The sequence below is a fragment of the Alosa sapidissima genome, chromosome 1, assembly GCF_018492685.1.
Source record: "Alosa sapidissima isolate fAloSap1 chromosome 1, fAloSap1.pri, whole genome shotgun sequence".
NCBI classification, from domain to species: Eukaryota; Metazoa; Chordata; class Actinopteri; order Clupeiformes; family Clupeidae; genus Alosa; species Alosa sapidissima.
In genome coordinates, this window is record NC_055957.1 from 45,002,817 (window position 1) to 45,022,649 (window position 19,833).

General features: G+C 42.7%; 2 protein-coding genes across 4 annotated transcripts in view; both read right to left on the minus strand.

The window, feature by feature from the left end:
- The window catches only part of carmil3 (capping protein regulator and myosin 1 linker 3), a 54,853-nt gene extending 53,520 nt beyond the window's left edge, over nucleotides 1-1,333 (minus strand). For all 3 annotated transcript variants that reach the window (XM_042093399.1, XM_042093409.1, XM_042093396.1), the window contains exon 1: nucleotides 1,167-1,333. In XM_042093399.1, coding sequence (XP_041949333.1) covers nucleotides 1,167-1,224 — 58 coding nt within the window. In that variant the 5' untranslated portion in view covers nucleotides 1,225-1,333. The remainder of the gene's footprint in view (nucleotides 1-1,166) is intronic.
- An 11,824-nt stretch (nucleotides 1,334-13,157) lies between these two features.
- Nucleotides 13,158-18,119, minus strand: LOC121705651. Its single transcript, XM_042086817.1, has 4 exons — nucleotides 17,737-18,119; nucleotides 16,440-16,581; nucleotides 15,745-16,205; nucleotides 13,158-15,049 (listed from the first exon to the last, which is right to left on the minus strand). The coding sequence occupies exons 1-4, from the start codon at nucleotides 18,117-18,119 to the stop codon at nucleotides 13,246-13,248; spliced, it is 2,790 nt and encodes a 929-aa protein (XP_041942751.1). The 3' UTR covers nucleotides 13,158-13,245.
- Nucleotides 18,120-19,833: the final 1,714 nt, after the last annotated feature.

Here is a 19,833-nt window from a genome sequence, read left to right on the forward strand (position 1 = left end):
CGAGCAAAGCAGGGGGATGGGAGGAGAGAGAGAGTGAGAGAGAGAGGGATCAGGGAAAGACAAACGGAGAGTTTGTGCGGCTGTAATCAACTTTAATCTGTGTAAAGCCCAATCACTTAAACCCCATGAGATTTCCCAGAGAGACAGGTCTAAGACAGCCTAGCTACACCAAAGCACATGCTCAGCCTTAAAGGAATGAACAAATGTCCAGCTGGGTGGGCAGGATGGATGAATGGATGGACCGATAGATAGATAGATAGATAGATAGATAGATAGATAGATTTTTACAAACAGTTCAGGTTAACGTCCAAATAGAGGAGATAGCAAGGATTTATGTTAAAGATTTATGATAACTAGCCCGTCTTGGTAATTAACAATGAGAGGTGTCATGCTGTCATTAACAGTTGTGTTGGTTAAGTTGCGCATTATTACGCCCCGAGTATACAATCGTTCCTGCCATATCAGCGTATGTGTCACACGGCAGAGCGTGTGTATGTGTCACACGCGCGTGCCTGTCAAGAAATCCACCAACTAACTGGTGTCCTTCACCCAAGGGACGAAAGTGTGTCTCAGTGACGGCAAAGCAGTCGTTCATATACTCGGTGTCGGTTTACTCGCAGAACTGTGCGCAAAAACTCCCACACCAACATGAAACACATCAAAGCCAGAAAATACACTGGCGCCCACACACTCACGCACGCGGACACACCAGTCACACGCATGCATGCACACGCACAAACACACTCACAAATACACAAAGCACGCTTCCACATTCACACAGAAATGAACGATAGATAAATATGTATTCATTTTTTTAAGTGCAAACAACATGGAAACAGTGTACCGGATTGAATAACAGGTATGCGTGAATTACTTGGCCTTGAGAAATGATAATTCACTTGGCTACCCGCGACGCGCTTAACCCATCATCATTTAATGAACATCAATCCGTTTGGGAAAAGTCTGTAAGACTTATGTAAAGAATTCAATCAATCCTAATATCATAAGGAAAACAGGATTTTGCGACGCGTGCAACATGCCGAGTCAAGTAACGTTAATCTAATCCAGTTTTGCAGTAGCCCAGTTTTGCAGTAGCCCAGTTGAACAGATGTCCACAGTAGCGTCAATAGCCTACCGCGCTGTAAGTAATTAAAGTATTCCCATACCTGTTATTTCTCTGCTGACGGTAAAGAATCCAGCGGCAGATAACTCCTTAGATGCCATTGCGTGCGCTCTCTTTCAAACTGTCTTTGAATCCAGTCTCCCCCTTTGCTCCGGGTAATCAAGGGAGAGACGCTAATGCCCCCGTTCAGGCAATCCAACAGAGCAGCGGGCGAATTCGATGCCTATAAACATATCATAACAGAGGTGGGAGGGGGAAGAGGTCTGAGTCTAGTGGGGACGGGAAGAGTTGAGGCGCAAGAGGATAACGAAGACCGGTGATGCAGCGAGGGTGTAAAAGCGAACTTATGCCGAATAGAAATAGCAACAATATATTAACGTTATGTGGACGCGTGATTAATATTAATTGCTGTACGCAGCCACGTACTACCATCCCCTCAAGAGAATAACATTTTCGTAGGCTTATATTATAACACTATGGAATCTGAAGCATCGCGTTTTTATTTTCTTTCAAAACGTTGTGCCCAGAAGGTAAACAATTGTTTCGACTTGCTCCAATGGTTTCATGCTGTGCAAACTATTTGTTGCTATGAACTAAAATCTGGATTTCATTAGGCTTTTTAAAATGACAGCTTAGAATGGATGCAGTAAAATCAGAAAAAAATCTTAATAGTAGTGTTATCATGGCGAACCGCAAAGTAATCAGCCCACATTGTGAAATGACTGGAGTTGATGAGCGCATATGGGATTCAATTAAGTTTGGATAAGCTATAGGGATAGCTTTTAAGAAATCAGACATGTCTGCTGTTCCTTTGTCCCAGTATGGCAATAGGTAAAAGCCTAATATAATCTCAGGAGGAACCTGTGACTAACATACAGAGATTTTTATCTTAATGTCTTTTCTGCTCCCCACCATACTATCTCACACTGAAAAAGGCCAACTCAAGGTGTCTGCTCAGCTTGCACCCTGTGCTCAGACTGGCACTCAACCATAATCCTTTAGCATGTGAAAGAGGTGTGTGTCTTTGTGTGTGTGTGTGTGTGTGTTGGAGTGGGGGGTGGGGGGGTGGGGGCTGGGGTCTATGGGTATGCACAGCTTGCAGTGGTGTTGTCTCCTCTTGTGGCCCCAAGGGCCCCCATGGATACGCTGTGTGTGTGGGGGGGGGGACACAAATGTTTGTGTGTCGGTGTTGTTGGGAGAACAGACCTTTGTGTCTATGTTGGTCAAATATGTCATTAGAATTAAAGAGTGAGGCCCTTGGGGGCACAGGGGAGGGAAGAGGAGTTCAATGGGATGGAATGAGAGGGATAGAGAGAGCATTAGGTGACTGCTCTAACAAAGACACAGATCACATGGGAGACATGGAGATGGCCAGCCTGAAAATGCTTACCAACATGTTCAAGTGTGGCAGACCATTTCACAGTGTGCAAAGTAAAAGGGATGGACTGCATTTCATCTTGCTGTCTGCTCATATTTTTAATAATATGCTGCCCTCATGTGGGAACAGAAGGAAAACACACAATGGCAGTGTTCCTTTCCCCTATGGTTACCTTGTCCTACTAGAACACAATGGCAGTGTGCCTTTCCCCTATGGTTACCTTGTCCTACTAGAACACAATGGCAGTGTGCCTTTCCTCTATAGTTACCTTGTCCTACTAGAACACGAGACAAATGTTTCCTGATGCAGAAATATATGATGATTAGAACACGCTTTATTGGCAATTATGGAGATTATTCCTATTATAAGAAACCTGAAAGGGAGATAGTTTTCCCTGAACCAACATTGTATTAAAGGAACACCCCAACATTTTGGGAAAATAGCTTATTCACCATTTATTTGAGTTAAATAAGATTATGCATACCCTTCTCGTCTCCGTGCATGCAGTAACTCAGTCTGACGCACCCACCATTAGCCTAGTTTAGCATTGTTCATTGAGGTCTCCCAGAAGTGAGAAGTGGGAGTTATTACACGCACAGACGAAAAGGGTATGTATCATCTTATCTAACTGGGGGAGATGCTGAATAAGCTAATTTCCCAAAATGTTGCCGTATTCCTTTAAATACTACTACTTAAACACTAAATATATAATAGTTTCGGATATGCTGGGACCACAAGCATGTATATTATTATAAAATAACACTTAGCACCCCATATTTTAATTTCTCTCCTCTTAAAATCCTCTTAGCTGGTTCAGGTGTAAACAGCACAAAAGTTTAGATAACTATGGTTGAGACTGGTACTTTCTGCGACTGCAATGTAATGCAGGCCATGACACCTTGTTATGATAAGTGGGAACACAATTTTGGAATGTCTTTTCTGTAAACACTATAATTCAATCCTAATTTCATGGGCATGGGAAACAAAATTACTTTACTTTGATCTTTGAAATGTCTGCAGGTACAGTATACAACAGTGCAGAATAACTGTGAGTCACGCTTTCCTTAGAAGCTATAGTGAGATGACAGACCAGTCATTGACAACACCAATTTGTGTATGGAGTGTCAAACTTTTCATAGATAATGGTAACTGCAAGTTTTCCTGAGCTCAATAACTTTCATCACAGAATTGGGTCTGTTTTCAATGCAATGCCACCTGAGGTCCCAAAGACCATTACCACCCAATATTGTTTCTCAGCCCTGTCCCACTCGTGTCTCTGAATTCTCTGAATATCATTCTCTAATGATAATATATGTTATAGATGATGAAATTCCCAAATTCTTTTGCCACTGTTGTATAAAATTATCACTATGGTTTGTAGACATCATGATGAGAGAACGAGTTTGAAACTGTAAAGCATGTATTCATATAACCTTAATCATAATCAAGTAATACACTAAAGTTATTCCTAACCAACATACTTTTATAACATTTTAATTAACAAGTTTAACTAATACTATTAACATACTGAAGCTATTCTACCAGAATTCCCCGCTCTGTATCCCTATGTCTCTCTTTGTCGCTTTGTGTCTCACTGTAAAAAAAGCATGCTTGGCCTTGCAGCTGCAGAGATAAAGACGTCATCGGAGGCGGGCTCTACTCAAAAACAGCTAGTATGAGAGCAAACGAGTGAACGATATGTAACCCATGAACAATATGTAACCCATGAACAATGTGTGACCTGTGATCACTGTATAAACCCCTGAACTTTGTGTAAACCTCTGAACTTGAGCTATACGGTGAAAAGTTCGTACCCTTGGCAGCAATAGTGCTGACTTGCGAAGATAAAACCGAACAACGATCCTTTCATAACGCCACCTGTGGGTTCGAAGTTGCCAAATGTTGTGTCAGCATCTAAGGAGGGGTATAAATGTTGGTGTTCAACAATTGTTCGGGAGTGCGATCGTGCGATCCATTCAGGCTTTTGCGCTATGTAGTCATTAAAGGAATTTTTGCACGGAACTCTGCCGGACTTTTGCGCCTTCTTTTTGGGATAAGTTTTTGACTTCAGCACTTATAATGATGTATTTTTGTTACGTTGTAGGCAAGATATTTGGACTTAATTTCTGGCCCGAATCTGCCACGACACCACCACTATTTTTTACTTTCACAGTGGTGGAAGTGAGTTATACCAACAAGCCTATTGCTAAAAGGGAGCTAAAGGCTTACTGGCAAACCATTTCCAGTGAATTATGCTAGCTAACAGTGTCAGACTGGGTCACTGTGCACACCGAGAAGGGTATGTATCATCTTATCTAACTATGGGGTAGACAGAAAATAAGCTAATGTTCCTCTCAAAAAACTGGTGTGCTCCTGTCAGTAGACTAACAAGGTTAAAGGAATTTTAAACAGAACTGCTTCAATTCATCATTTAGGCCCAGTTTATTGCATCGCTTTGTCCTCTCTTCTAGCCCCCATCTTCCTTCTCAGTAGAAAACTAAGGCATATTTATAAGCGATCATTTCAAAATCCCTCTGAAAACAATGAAATTCTGCTTCTTGTGCTGTCTTTAGGGCCCTGGCCAGAGGCTGCCTTGCCAAACGTTCTTCACTATAAACTTTGTGTAAATATTGAATATTGAGTTGTGATTAGTTTTCCTCAGTGCCAAAATTGTTCTGTCCACTGTGATCTGTACATCTATATGGACCATTGTGATCTGTACACCTTACCAGGCCACTACTTGAGAAAGGTCTTTATCCATTATGTTTTACTAAAAATCATTAGACAGGCAGACTCAGTGAACATGCTGACAGTAACTTAAGACTCCTTTCTGAACAGTAACTTAAGACTCCTTTTTCCTTTGTTTTCTATATAATTCCCATTGTACTGACATATAAGACGGCTTTTTTACGGCAAGTGCTGAGTGGAGCTCATTTCATCTATATACTGTATTGAGAGCACATGCTAAGTAAGAAATGCTAATGTGGATGGCTAATGGATAAGTAATATATCCAGATTATCCAAACAAATCCTCTAATGTCTTGCCCTGAAGATCTGGCAACTCAGATGGTCTATTGACTTACGACTGAGTGGTCACTATTAGCAGCATTTATTTACATATATTATGACAGAGTGGTGGTGGCCAAGCCTCATGACAAGATAGTTGAGAATTGGCCCTCAGAGTTAGATTCAGGATGTCGGAACAAGAAAGGAAACTTCTCTTCTTAGGTCTTGAAATAAAGGGTGTCCTCAGAAATGGAAGATGTTGCTGTCCCAGCTGACAGAGAGCATTATGGGATTAAAAGGAGCAAAGCTGTGAAAGAGGGTCAGAGGTCACTGAATCTAATAATACTGAGAGCCAAATGTACCTACATTTGCGAACGTAGCGTTATCAGCGTCATGGACACACCGCAGATTGCGAACGCTGTCAGACCCAAGTTTCTGTCGTATTTATCAATCGTTCAATCCTTAGTGTAAACTGCGCCTTTCTCTGCCTTTCTCCGCCCATAAACGCAATTTACGAATGTCCACAACTGAATGGCAGCACCTACATACAAGCGCAGTTGAATGAAGTTAACTGATGTACTGATGAACATTAAAAAGAATCAAACGTTTAGCGATCATGAAATAATACCATACATGATAAGATGTAAACAAACAGGGAGATAATGAAGATCAGTAGTTCTACTCAAACTACTTGTGCACGTAGGCTATGGAAGATTGGTCAAATCTAGCAAGTAGGAAAGTTTAAGTGAATAACGTGAAAGTGAAAGTAAGACATTCGAAAGGCCAACGAAAGTTGAGGTTGCTTTTAGTAGTACAAATACTTTTACCACAAAAACTGGTGCTCTAAATAGCGATTCTGTTGTCTTTGAAAGGTTCTGTTATTGACGCATTGAACTGCAATTTGGATTAACACCTGCTTTTACAAGGCGGAAGTATTTAGGCGCAGAATAGATGTGCGCTTTCAGGAGCAGTCTTTGTACATACCACGGAATACATAACTAGGCGCTCTTTACTCTTCCCCTCCCATCTTTTTACGCTAAACTCCCACTTTCCCCTGGATCCTCCCATGAATGCATATGCATGACATGACAATCGCAATCTGCCACTTTCAGCTCCCGTGACAGGCAAGGGGGCAGGCGAATTCCCGGAAGTAGAAGCATTGATGTAGCGGTGGTTATCAACTCTCTGCTAACCCCATAGAACGCCCATTTATTTAGGATTTTTTTGAACTCCCATAACTTCATATAACATATATCCTGTGCCGATATTGTAGCTTCTGTGTTATCTACATAAACAATAAAAGGCAAAACAAGACTCGACTACCTCGTACGTAACGTTAGGTTCCCGTAAGAAGAATGTTTAGCATGTCCGGTTGAAGGGAAGCTAACACACCGAAGGGAGATAACCGTATTGTTTGGATAAGAAGCGTAGTCCAGCCAGCACGGAAACTCGTGAACAAAGCTATGTAGCCTACAATAGCATTGTATGTTAAGGTAAAGCATAGAGGCAAGTAAACCTAATGAAAAACAGTAGTTTTACCGTTAGGTAGTCTAATGATAATCATTTCAGAGGTTTTCGATGGATTGACCGTACTGTAGGTCAGAAAAGTGGAAAGAAGATTAGCTTCAAGGCTATAACTTTTTTGTTTTGTTTTACCATGACTGTTTTTGAAGATGTGTGGTAGTTTCGACATTAACACGACTTGTTATCACTTGTGAGGATGATATTAATAATAATACATAAATAAATGTTTAACTTTGATGACTTTGAAGGCGAAGGAAGTGTGAGAAGAATTTCTGTGAAGAAGATCTTTCACATGAGTTACAAGATTCAGTTCGATGGCTAACGTCACGAAGTTAAGTGCGAGTCTGCGCAGTACTGGGGGGACCAACTGAAAAATCGTTCAATTTGACTCAGTGCCCTCCCATTGAGAACGATGGAGTCTGTTCGTCCATTTCTTTTACTGTCTATGGCGACAGGCAGTTTGCTCTTTTACATCATTGCGGCCTGTTTGTACATACCTCGCAATGATTTTACACGCACATTGCGAAACAAATAGGCCTACGCCTGAAGTGGGCGCAAAAGCGTTAGTACATGGCCCTGAATGCTCTAAAACAGGGGTGTCAAACTCAAATATTAGCTAGCGGGCCACATTTGTAGGAATGAGACCTCGTGAGGGCCATCATTTTCATGGTCATTATCATTTTTCTGCATGGGTACGAGTGTTGTTTGAAATACCGTATTCACTGAAAGAAAATGCCATGTGGTACACCAAAATGTATCTAAAATGTGGAGAATACAATGCAATCAAGCATTTTGGGCGATGTGGAGTCACAAGCTGGTAGCAGATTAAATACTCACGAGAGAGAAAAAGATGCAGTTTTAGACGAGACTAAAGCAAGCCAGGCTATAGGCCCGACGGTAATTGTAAAGCAATTTACAAAAGATTCACTGAACAAAAATGCTGATATGATACATGAAAATTTAGCAAATGTGGAGAATGCAATGCCAACTATATTAAACCTCATTTACCTAGCAAATCATTTAACCATTTAAACTATCTACCTATTTAACTGTTCAGTCATTCCAACTATATTAAACCTCATCTACCTAGTTCAGTCATTCCAACTATATTAAACCTCATCTACCTAGCAAATAATTTAACCTTTTAAACTATCCACCTATTTAACTGTTCAGTCATTCCAACTATATTAAACCTCATCTACCTAGTTCAGTCATTCCAACTATATTAAACCTAATCTACCTAGCAAATAATTTAACCTTTTAAACTATCCACCTATTTAACTGTTCAGTCATTCCAACTATATTAAACCTCATCTACCTTTCAAATAATTTAACCATTTAAACTATCCACCTATTTAACTGTTCAGGCATTCCAACTACATTAAACCTCACCTACCTCGCAAATAATTAACCATTTAAACCAGTGTTTTTCAACCTATTCACTTTTGACACTTTAAATGTCCCACGGCACACTAACATCCTGTGTGAAGAAAAAATAAACATACCATAGCCTAAAATTTAAAATAATACACAGATATGGCTTTATTGAGGCTTCTATGCAAGACCTGCTCAATAAAACAAGCGCCCTCTGTTTCATTTGTAGGTGACTATATCTATAATTTAATTGTTGTTATGAACTGGATATGTGATGATTCTGTGAATACTGGATATGGGGGCCCAGTTCTACAATGCCTGCATACCACAAATAGTGCAATCATACAATCAATGAGGGCATGTGGTTATAAATTCTTTGATGCAACAGTTGCTTTTCTGGACCAGTGAGTGACATTTGGGTAATTTTCTGCGGCGCACCTGATGATCTCTCACGGCACACTAGTGTGCCCCGGCACAGTGGTTGAAAAACACTGATTTAAACTATCCACCTATTTAACTGTTTAGTCATTCCAACTATTAAACCTCATCTACCTAGCAACCAATATAGCAACCACGTCAAATACCCTAGTAACAGCCTAGCAACCACTTCCACAGTTACAACCTAGCAACCAGCATAGCAACCACCACAACTAACCTACAGTAGCAATAGCCTAGAAACCACCTCAAGTACCCTAGCAACAGCATAGCAACCATGTCAAATACCCTAGCAACATTCTAGCAACCACTTCCACAGTTACAACCAAGCAACCAATATAGCAACCAATGACTTTAACCTAGCAACCAGCATAGCAACCACCACAAGTAACCTAGCAACAGCCTAGCAACCACCTCAAGTACCCTAGCAACAGCCTAGCAACCATGTCAAATACCCTAGCAACAGCCTAGCAACCACCACAACTTCAACCTAGCAACCACCATAGCAACCAAAAGGATTACCGAAACAACCAGCATAGCAACCACTTAATTTGGCATAATAACCAACATATGTACCCTAGCAACACTATTGTAACTATATCTGCATTATTTGTTTTTACTCTGTATGATATTTTACATCATATTGTTTTGCATTTTCATGCACTGTATTTCCTTCAGGAAATGCTTTTCTAGAACTATTTAATCATAGTCCACTCTCTTCCATTGAAACAGTAGGCCTAAGTGCTTCATTTGGAAAAAAGTAGCCTAGGTACATGAGAACATGCAGGAGGAAAGGAACGCTCGAAAGTATCGTCACTTATTCTAAAATATAGGTTACAAAACGCATAGGCTCGTATAGACAACGTCAGTTGGCTACATTGTTTCCAACCATGACCTATCCACAGATAGTAGGTGTAACGGAGGCGAACTGAGCTAGCGTTGCCTGTGTAAATCCTCACACCCCTAACCTTAAGAACGCTTCTAACTGCTGAGTTGGAAGCCTGGGCTTTTAGCTCAGTGGTTAGAGCGTTCGACTCCCATGCCGGAGTGTGTGAAGGTGTGCGGGTTCGAGGGCCGTGAGCGGTGGACAAATTACGACCTTGGTTACATAGGCCTAGGCCTAATATTGTATTTCAATGCATGACCAACATATATTAGGGACCGTTCGTTATTTATAAACGGGGCCACCGGAGGAAAATAGGGGAGGGTCATGTCTTTTTATTCTTTGTTGAGGGGAGGGTCACCTAACTTTTTTTTGTCTAGGAGGCAGGGTCACCCATCTTTTGTATTAATGAAAACAGCAAAAAGTCAAAGTGGCTTGTTTGATTGTTGATTTCTGTCGCCATATAACGTTCTCTTTCGTTCCATAGCTCTGTCAACATTGAACAATGAAAATAAGGGAGATTTCCCGGGTTTCTCACGCAAAATACGGAAAATGTCAACATTCGTCTCCATTAACTTTGGAAGGGTTGGAGCAACAAAGTAGCCTACTTTATTCACGCCTAACAGCCTATATCCATTTGGTCAACTTTATCCAGCCCTAAAAAAGTTACATTTAACTTTGGTTTACTTGTAGTGTACCGTGTAGCCTAACTTTAAACAGTGTGCATGCTTAACATAAAGCACACTTGTGCTTCATTCATCCACACATCCAGCTCCTAACGTTTTGACAAGCATTTCTACCAATTGACCTCATTCCTGCCCATCTCTAGCTTTGCTGTCTCCATCCTTTCTGTTTTTGTTGTTTGCAAAAAAAAATATATAGTATTTATTGGTAACCAGCAACAAGTGCAATTTGTTAATCGCTGTCATTCTCTCTCCTGCCAACAAAAATGTGTTACGTTCCAAATAGCAGTGCGTAATTCTGCTTCATAAAGTTGAACAAATACATTTGGTCATATAAATAGCCAGTTTATGGTATACACTGTAGTTGGTAAGTTATGGTAGGCCAACTTGGAGTGAATATACAGGGGGAATTCTTTGTCTAGCTGAGTAGCCTGGCAGGTGCGCATGTAGGCATAGCCTACGGCCGAACACTGTAAGCGCTAATGAATCGTGCTCTCACGACAACCACGTTGTTAACTTAAATAGGCCTAGGTTAACATCACTCTGAGTTCGCATTCAAGGGCGGTAGCATATGTAGATGTGTTTTCATAGCGCGTAAAGAGCGTGGGCGGAAGACCTCGACAATTGGCCGGGGAGAGTCATGTCAGTTTTGAAAATGCTGCTGGAGGGTCGTTGAAAATTATAGCGCAGGCAGGGGAGGGTCATGCAACTCTTGATCGAAGCACTCAAAATCCCTCCGGTGATCCCGTTTATAAATAACGAACGGTCCCTTAATCAAGGCAGACAAACCTTCCTCTGTAGGATAATCTTCCTATGTATCCTATGTAAAACCTATCCTATGTAAAACTTGAGGTGTCAGTTAATTCATTCAGTTCATTCATCTCCTTTTGCATGTCTTTCCAATTAATACTAAAGGCAGAAGATGATAGAAAATTACAATAGGAAGCCTATCATAGTTAACAGATATTCTCTCCTAAAGTATTTTTTTGGCATCATCACAGAGTAGGCTATATTCCTTTGGGATTCCATTGGAGATTAAACACGATTCAGCGCGACTCATATAATTGAATATGTAATATTCAATTGTATTGCTATGGATTAACAAAATAACAGCCTGGTCGGATGTAATGTTTAAAACAGGTCTGAAAAGCTACAACCATGTTTTTGTCAAGGAGCGGAAGAAATAATACATAGTATTCTTTGAAAACGTATTCAGATAAGATGTGCAACAATATTGTAAATGCTGCTGTAATATTGCATTCAATTTAAAGGTATTGCTCAACACTACTATTGGTCGACTTTAGCCAAATCTTTTATTAATTAACGTCCGCCTGACTCGGTGCCGTTTAAGTAGTATACTATAGACTATACTACTTAAATGGCACCGACAATCAAAAAATCCAGTGGAAACTAGATGGCAGAAGTGTGTAGGCCAATCTGCCCACCAGCTTTTTCTACTTTGTCACCTACAGAGTTTGACAGGTACGATCTTTCAAAACGCCATGTTATTTCCCATAGACATTTGACGACCGAAGGTTGGATGGATACGGAAGTTAGGAGGCGGGACTTATTCTGGAGAGATCTATTGGAAATGGGCTTCAATGACCTCTTGGCCAGACGGACCTGCAGCGCAAATCCCAAATTTGACAAAGTTTTGTATGGGCATTCCCAGGCTAGGATTATCCACAAAAAAGGGCTAAATCGTTAAGCGGTGGATAGAAGCACTATCCATTCCTCTAGTGCAATGAGTGGAAATGTGATTAAAAAGGAACCTGATGGAATCTGATGGCTACAGCTTAGTCAACAACTAAGACAACAAGAAGAATGCAGAAATTATTCTCTTTGAGGCAAATATGAGAATTGATGAGATATGGGAAAGGCTGATGCCATTCTGAACAGGTATTTTTTCCTCTCTTATTTCAGAGAGAAGATCGATCAAAGTCTTATATTCGAGTTTAAATTCTAAAGACAACTAATGGAAGACACAAACTTTGAATATTAAAGGATAATTCCAGTATTTAGCCCTTTGAGTCCCTTTTCTGGTTTGTTTTGGATGAACTAGAGTGGTGGACACCGAAATTTTGACAATGGGCCCTGTCTCAACTTTCTGATTCGTTTTGAATTGCCTTTGACTGGCTGGCTATGGGCATGCACAAACATGTCCTCAAAACAACCCTTAACATTCATTTTCAAAACTGCAACTCACCGAGTGGTTAGTGGTGGTGTTCGTTGATTATTAAAAGAAATATTGTTCTGCCCCCGCTCGTGTGTGAGGTGGTTAGACGGTTACATTTGCTGGGCAGACAGACAACAGTTTCCCCAAGAATGACGCTGATGTTCCTTTTAAATGTTTTACTTGGAAACACTGTAAAACTAAGCATACATACAAAATATAGCTTAGTTATATGTTCAGAATACAGCAAATATGTACACAATCACGTAACATTACACGCTTTTAATACAAATGGATGGGTTAGCTTAAGGCTAATATGTATGGTGAATTCCATTGGGTTGTAAACAATTAGCATGTTAGACAAAAGTAATCATTCAAAACGAACTAAAGTCCATAGACAAAGTTCCACACAAGAGGAACTTTTTCATTGCAACTAGGAATCATAAAACTGAGAAAATACTTACAGGCAAATGTTTTCTGGCCATGTAAAACTGAGTAGTAAAAAACGTGTCTGAGTAACTCATCAATGTCGTTCTGAACTAACTACGGAAACCCCACAGGCACAAAATAACGTTACTGCAAGTGCATTTGACCACTAGAGGTCTCCCTACTCCTAAATTAACAACAGAACAGCACACTCCCCGCCTGTTATACTACATTATAACACTATTCCCCTTTCACAAGTAGAACAACTTCTGAGACTGGCCTAGAATACACCTTCTGGATACCCTGTTTGACCACCTTCACTTCCACTTTGCGAACTTTAGAGTCTTTGCTGGGAATGGCGTTAACCACTACTCCAACAGGCCATTCATTTCGCTTGACTTGTGCATCTTTGAGAAGCACAACATCTCCTTCTCTCAGGTTTGGCTTTTCTTCGTGCCATTTTCGCCTTGGTTGGAGTGACACCAGATATTCTTGACGCCAACGTTTCCAGAATGTGTCAGCTAGAGACTGGACTTGTTTCCACTGCTTGTTGTACAGGTCTTTGAGGTCGTACTCTCCTGGAGGTGATGACACTGGCTCAACTTTCTGTGTTAGAAGCATAGCTGGCGTCAGGACAGTGGGCATGTCTGGATCGGATGACACAGGAACCAGGGGTCTGGTGTTCATTATGGCCATGACTTCGGACATGAGTGTGACCAGAACCTCATGAGACAGATGGGGGGTGTTTGTCTGTATCAGCAGTGCATCCAATATCCTGCGTGCGACGCCTATCATCCGCTCCCACACTCCACCCATGTGTGAGGAGTGGGGAGGGTTGAACATCCAAGTGCTGCCTTGGTCTTGCAGGTAAGCGGTCAGTTCATGGTCTTCAGATTTTATTTGAAGTTCCTTGCATGCCCCGACAAAGTTTGTCCCTTGGTCAGAACGGAAGAGGCGCACAGGGCCACGAACAGCTGTGAATCTTCTCAATGCATTTATAAAGCTTGAGGATGACAGAGACTCGATCACTTCGATATGCACAGCTCTTGTAACCAGGCAAGTGAACATGACTGCCCAGCGTTTATTCTCTGCAATGCCACCTCGGGTTCGTCTTGAGCTTATGGTCCATGGACCAAACACATCAACACCTACATTTGTGAACGGAGGACCTGGGTTGAGTCGTTCAGCAGGTAAGTTTGACATTTTTTGTTCTTCCATTCTTCCTCTCAGCTTGTTACAGGTTACACATTTACGTAAGATGCTTGACACTAACCTCTTGCCTCCAATCAGCCACAGTCCAGCAGAGCGCACAGCGCCTTCTGTAAGATGCCTGCCCTGATGTGCGACCTGTTCATGATAGTGCCTCACCAATAAGGTAGCTATGTGATGCTTCTTGGGGACTATGATTGGATGTTTCTCCTCCCAGGGTACGCCCGCCAAGGTGATGCGCCCTCCAACTCTTAGTAGGCCATCCGTATCCACAATGGGACTCAGTTTCCTCAGAGGACTGGACTTAGAGACGGTACCTCCTTTGGAAAGGCTTTCCATCTCCTTAGCAAACACATTGTGTTGAGCATTTCTGATGAGCACTAGTTTTGCTTGTGTCAACTCCTCTATCTTGCTGGGCTGGCTTTTTGTGCAAGACCTGACCTTATGTATGAGCTTGGCCATGGCTCGACTGAGTGCCTTCCAACTGGAGAATCGTTCGAAACGATGAGACCCCAGCTCACCGTCGGAGGTTTTGGTTATGAAAGCTTTGACCTGTGGGCGTATGTCAATGTCTGCGTCAGGGTCTATGAGTTCAAATGTCTCTGGCTGTGAGCAGGTGTCTCTGGACAAGAAAGCTGGGCCCTTAAGCCAGATGGTATCTTTCAACATGGCTGCTGGCACTGAGCGGGTCCCATGATCTGCAGGGTTGTGTTCTGTACTGACAAAGCGCCACTGTTCCGGGTTTGTGGACTTCCTGATGCGAGCGACTCTGTTGGCCACATATACATAAACCTTCTGCTTGTGTTGTTGATATAGCCCAATACGATCCGGCTGTCTGTGTAGAATGTAACTTTGTGGATGTCTGTGTCCAATTCATCTGTAATTAAGTCTGCCAATTCAACAGCCATGACAGCAGCACAAAGCTCTAGCCGTGGAACAGTGTGTGGGGGATGTGGAGCCAGCTTTGACTTGCCCATGAGGAATCCAATGTGAGTGTGACCTCCTTGGTCTGTTGCTTTGAGGTAGGCCACTGCTGATATTGCCATGGTGGAGGCGTCAGAGAAGACACAGACTTCTCTACATTTTGTGGAGCGCAGAGAGACAGGCACATAGGGTCTTTCTATCTGAAGCTGCTCAAGTTCAGAGAGTGAGTCTGTCCATAGTCTCCACCGTTCCTCTTTCAGTGCTGGTAAAGGTGCATCCCATTCAGTTTGTTCAGCGGACAGCTCTCTGACTAAGGCCTTTCCTTGGATTGTTACAGGTGCCACATATCCTAGGGGATCATAAAGGCCATTAACTGTGGACAAGATTCCCCTCCTAGTGAATGGCTTCTTCTCTCTGGACACACTGAAGGTGAATGTGTCAGACTGTAAATTCCAGGTAAGTCCTAGACTGCGGTGCTGTGGTAAGGGATCTACAGTTAGCTCCAAATCCACCAGGTTTTTGGCTCTCTCTTCAGGAGGAAAGGCATCCATCACTGCACGGCTATTAGAGGCTATTTTGTGTAATTTGATGCTTGACTCAGCTAACATTTCTTTTATTCTTTTCAGGATGGAGATGGCTTCGTCGTCAGTAGGGAATGAGGTGAGCCCATCATCAACATAGAAGTTTCTCATGACGAATTGCTTAGGTTCAGCACCATGTTCTTTTTCTCCATGCAGGGCCGCTCTTCTCAGGCCGTAAATGGCTACCGCAGGGGAAGGAGAGTTCCCAAAAACATGCACTTTCATGCGGTATTCAGTGATCTGCTTGCTTGGGTTGTTGTCTTCAAACCACAGAAACCTCAGGAAATCGCGATGGTCTTCACGGACGATGAAGCAGTAGAACATCTGTTGGACATCAGCCGAAACCGCTACAGGCTCTTTGCGGAAACGCATGAGGACTCCCAGCAGTGTGTTGTTCATGTCAGGCCCTTTAAGAAGGACATCATTGAGAGAGAGGCCCTCGTGCTTGGCGCTGGAATCGAACACCACACGTATTTGGTCTTTTTTCTGTGGGTGATAGACACCGAATATTGGTAGGTACCAACGTTCCTGTTCTGCAGTCAGCGCTGGGGCGGGTTCTGCTTGATCGGAATTGAACATTGCTTGCATGAAACTGAAGAAGTGTTCTTTCATGCCTTGTTTCTTTTCTAGCATGCGGAGTAGGGACGTGAGACGGTTGACAGCATGTCGTCTGTTGTTGGGTAGACGCGGCCTGTTTGACCTGAAAGGGAGAGGTGCTACCCAGCAATTTGCTTCGTCCATGTAGACCTCTTTGTCCATGAGGTCAAGGAACAGCTCATCTTCGATGGACATGCCAAGCTTGTCGTCATGCTGCGTTCTTTGAAACACATTTCTGCCCAAGCGGTCTACCTCATAGCTGACACTGGCTACATAAGAAACACCTGGGGACATGTGGGGTGGCACAGGTTTATCAATCTTCTCTTTTACTACTAACCTGCTGGTGCATGGGCTCAGGATGGAATGGCGCCCGCTCGTTAGCACACTGGTCCTGAAGACGCTGACACTGGCGGCTTTGTGTGTTCTTCCCAGACACACATCTCCTATTATCACCCATCCAAGATCGAGTCGCTGGGCAAACGGTGCATTGGGAAGCCCATTACATTGTTCTCGTACTTTATGCACCTGGATTAAGTCCCGTCCAAGGAGAAGTAAGATTGACGCATCTGGGTCCAGGGCTGGGATTTTGTCTGTAAGGTGCTTGAGATGAGGATGATGTCTGGCTACCTCTGGTGATGGTATTTCAGACCTGTCTTCTGGTAGCATGTCACACTCAATCAGAGTAGGCAAGGGAATGTGGGCATTACCGTCTAATGATTCCACAATGAAGTTACTGGCGCGTCGCCCGGCAGTCTCAACCACCCCTGAGCATGTCTTCAGAGTGTATCTCGCTCCTGCTCCTTTGACCCCAAAATGTTCAAAGAATTCTGTTCTGCCAAGTGACTTGTTGCTTTGCTCGTCAAGAACAGCATAGGTCTTCATAGCTTGGTCTCTTTGCCCTGCAGGATACACCAGGACGAGACAGATCTTGGAACATGATTTTGAAGTGTTCACACTCCCACAGATTTCAGTGCATTTGGACGTCACCGATGGAACAACCTCCAGCTGCTGCCGCTCCCCGCCATGATCTGTAGTACTCACATGGGCATCAGTTTTCCATGGGGCGGGCCCAGGATGTAGCGCTGACGGGTGTCTGTTGCTGTTGCACTCTTTGCACTCCACAGGCTTGTCACAGTCTTTGGCAAGATGGTTAGATGACGCACAGCACCTGAAACAGATGTGCTTTTCTTTCAGATAAGCTTTTCTTTCATCCAATGTTTTATTTCTGAAGCTGCGGCACTTTCTCAGTGGATGAGGCTTGTTATGTAGCGGGCACTGTTTGTCAGGATCATCATCTCTGCTAATTGTTGTTGTGCTGTCACCACTACTTGTTGAGACTTCAGTCTTTCTTACAGCAACTGATGTTCTCGCGTGATGACTGGATGCCTGGAAAACACTTTTTTCTGTCTTGATGGCACACCATGCTCCCGTTATGCTGGCAAAGCTGGGGTCATTGCGCGTTTTTGCTTGTTCAATGACGAAGTTCACGAAGACTACAAATGGAGGGTAGGGCACCTTGTGTTGTTCTTTGTAACGTGATCCTACAGTAATCCACTTTTCTTGTAGGTTGTGCGGTAGTTTCTGGACAATCGGGCTGACTCCACGGGAGGTGTTGAGATACGACAGGCCAGGTAAGTACCCGTCGGCCCTAGCTGCTTCTAGTTCCATGAGAGTGTCTCCAAGCTCTCTTAGTTTGTGGTTGTCTTTGGCTGAGATTTTGGGGAAATCTTCAACTTTTTTGAGGAGGGCGTTTTCGATGACCTCAGGTGAGCCATAAACATCTTCCAATCTTTGCCACAACATCTCGAGGCCTGTTGGTGCATTATGAATATGTACTGCTCTAATTCTTTTAGCTTGCTCAGACGATGATGGACCTAGCCATTTACATAGCAGATCAAGCTCCTCTCTAGCAGAGAGTTTTAAGTCATCAGTAGAACTGAGGAAAGATGCTTTCCAGGCCCAGTAATTCTCTGGCTTATCATCAAACTTTAGCAGGCCTGAACTCACCAGCTCACGTCGCATCAGGTACTTGCCTAAATCTGTTGTAGCTGCAGTACTGTATTGGCTCGTGTCATACATAGGGAGTGGATGCGCTTGATATGGCAAGGGAGGCTTGTAATCATCGCTGATGGGTTTAATGTTGTGGGGAAGTTCTCTATAGCTGTGTGGTTGTCTTTGTGCATTTACAGTGCTAGTGACCGGATTCGAATTCCAGGTAGCTTCTCCTCTGGACGAGCGTTGTCGAGCCAATTCGAGGAACTCATAGTCACTGATTTCACTCGATGTTGTATCCCCTTGGTTCTCACAGCTCTTCACTTCACCGCTGTCCATGTTAGATTGGCACACTGGTGTGTGTGGAGTTGTAGGTGGCTTTGCATCGGGAGGTGAGACTGTGACTAATGTATTGATTGTTCTTCCACTCTGATAGGACTGATGGCCTGGATGTTGAACAGGGGTCTGGGCAGTAGCACTTTCACCATTAAGTTCAGATGGGGTCTGAGAAAGCATGTTGGCTTTAATTGGCTGAAGTGGGCTTAACAGTTCATAATCATCTTCGGCAGCTGCTTCTAGCATTTCAGCTTCTGCAATTGCGGCTGCCGCAGCCTTTTCTAGTTTCAGTTCATGCAAACTGGCGTGTAGTATAGCTTGTTGTTTTAATAGCTCAGCCTCTCGCTTAGCAAACGCCAGCTCAGCGCGCGCAGCTTCTGCTTTAGCCCGTGCTTTTAAAGCGAGGGAATTAGCTACAGAGCGTTTGCTTGTTCTTGAACAGTTGGATATTTGTGACCGTGTCTCTAATTCTTCAAAATCCATTTCTTCGTTTCTTTGTGTGGTGAAGATTGTTTTGTTTTCTACTTACAGAACGATTATTGGCCGTTGGAAGAGTTGCCTTTTTACTGTTCTGCCCCCGCTCGTGTGTGAGGTGGTTAGACGGTTACATTTGCTGGGCAGACAGACAACAGTTTCCCCAAGAATGACGCTGATGTTCCTTTTAAATGTTTTACTTGGAAACACTGTAAAACTAAGCATACATACAAAATATAGCTTAGTTATATGTTCAGAATACAGCAAATATGTACACAATCACGTAACATTACACGCTTTTAATACAAATGGATGGGTTAGCTTAAGGCTAATATGTATGGTGAATTCCATTGGGTTGTAAACAATTAGCATGTTAGACAAAAGTAATCATTCAAAACGAACTAAAGTCCATAGACAAAGTTCCACACAAGAGGAACTTTTTCATTGCAACTAGGAATCATAAAACTGAGAAAATACTTACAGGCAAATGTTTTCTGGCCATGTAAAACTGAGTAGTAAAAAACGTGTCTGAGTAACTCATCAATGTCGTTCTGAACTAACTACGGAAACACCGCAGGCACAAAATAACGTTACTGCAAGTGCATTTGACCACTAGAGGTCTCCCTACTCCTAAATTAACAACAGAACAGCACAAATATATCAGTGCAATGTATGATTTCAATCCATGTTATTTGCTATTGTGGAATTATTTTTT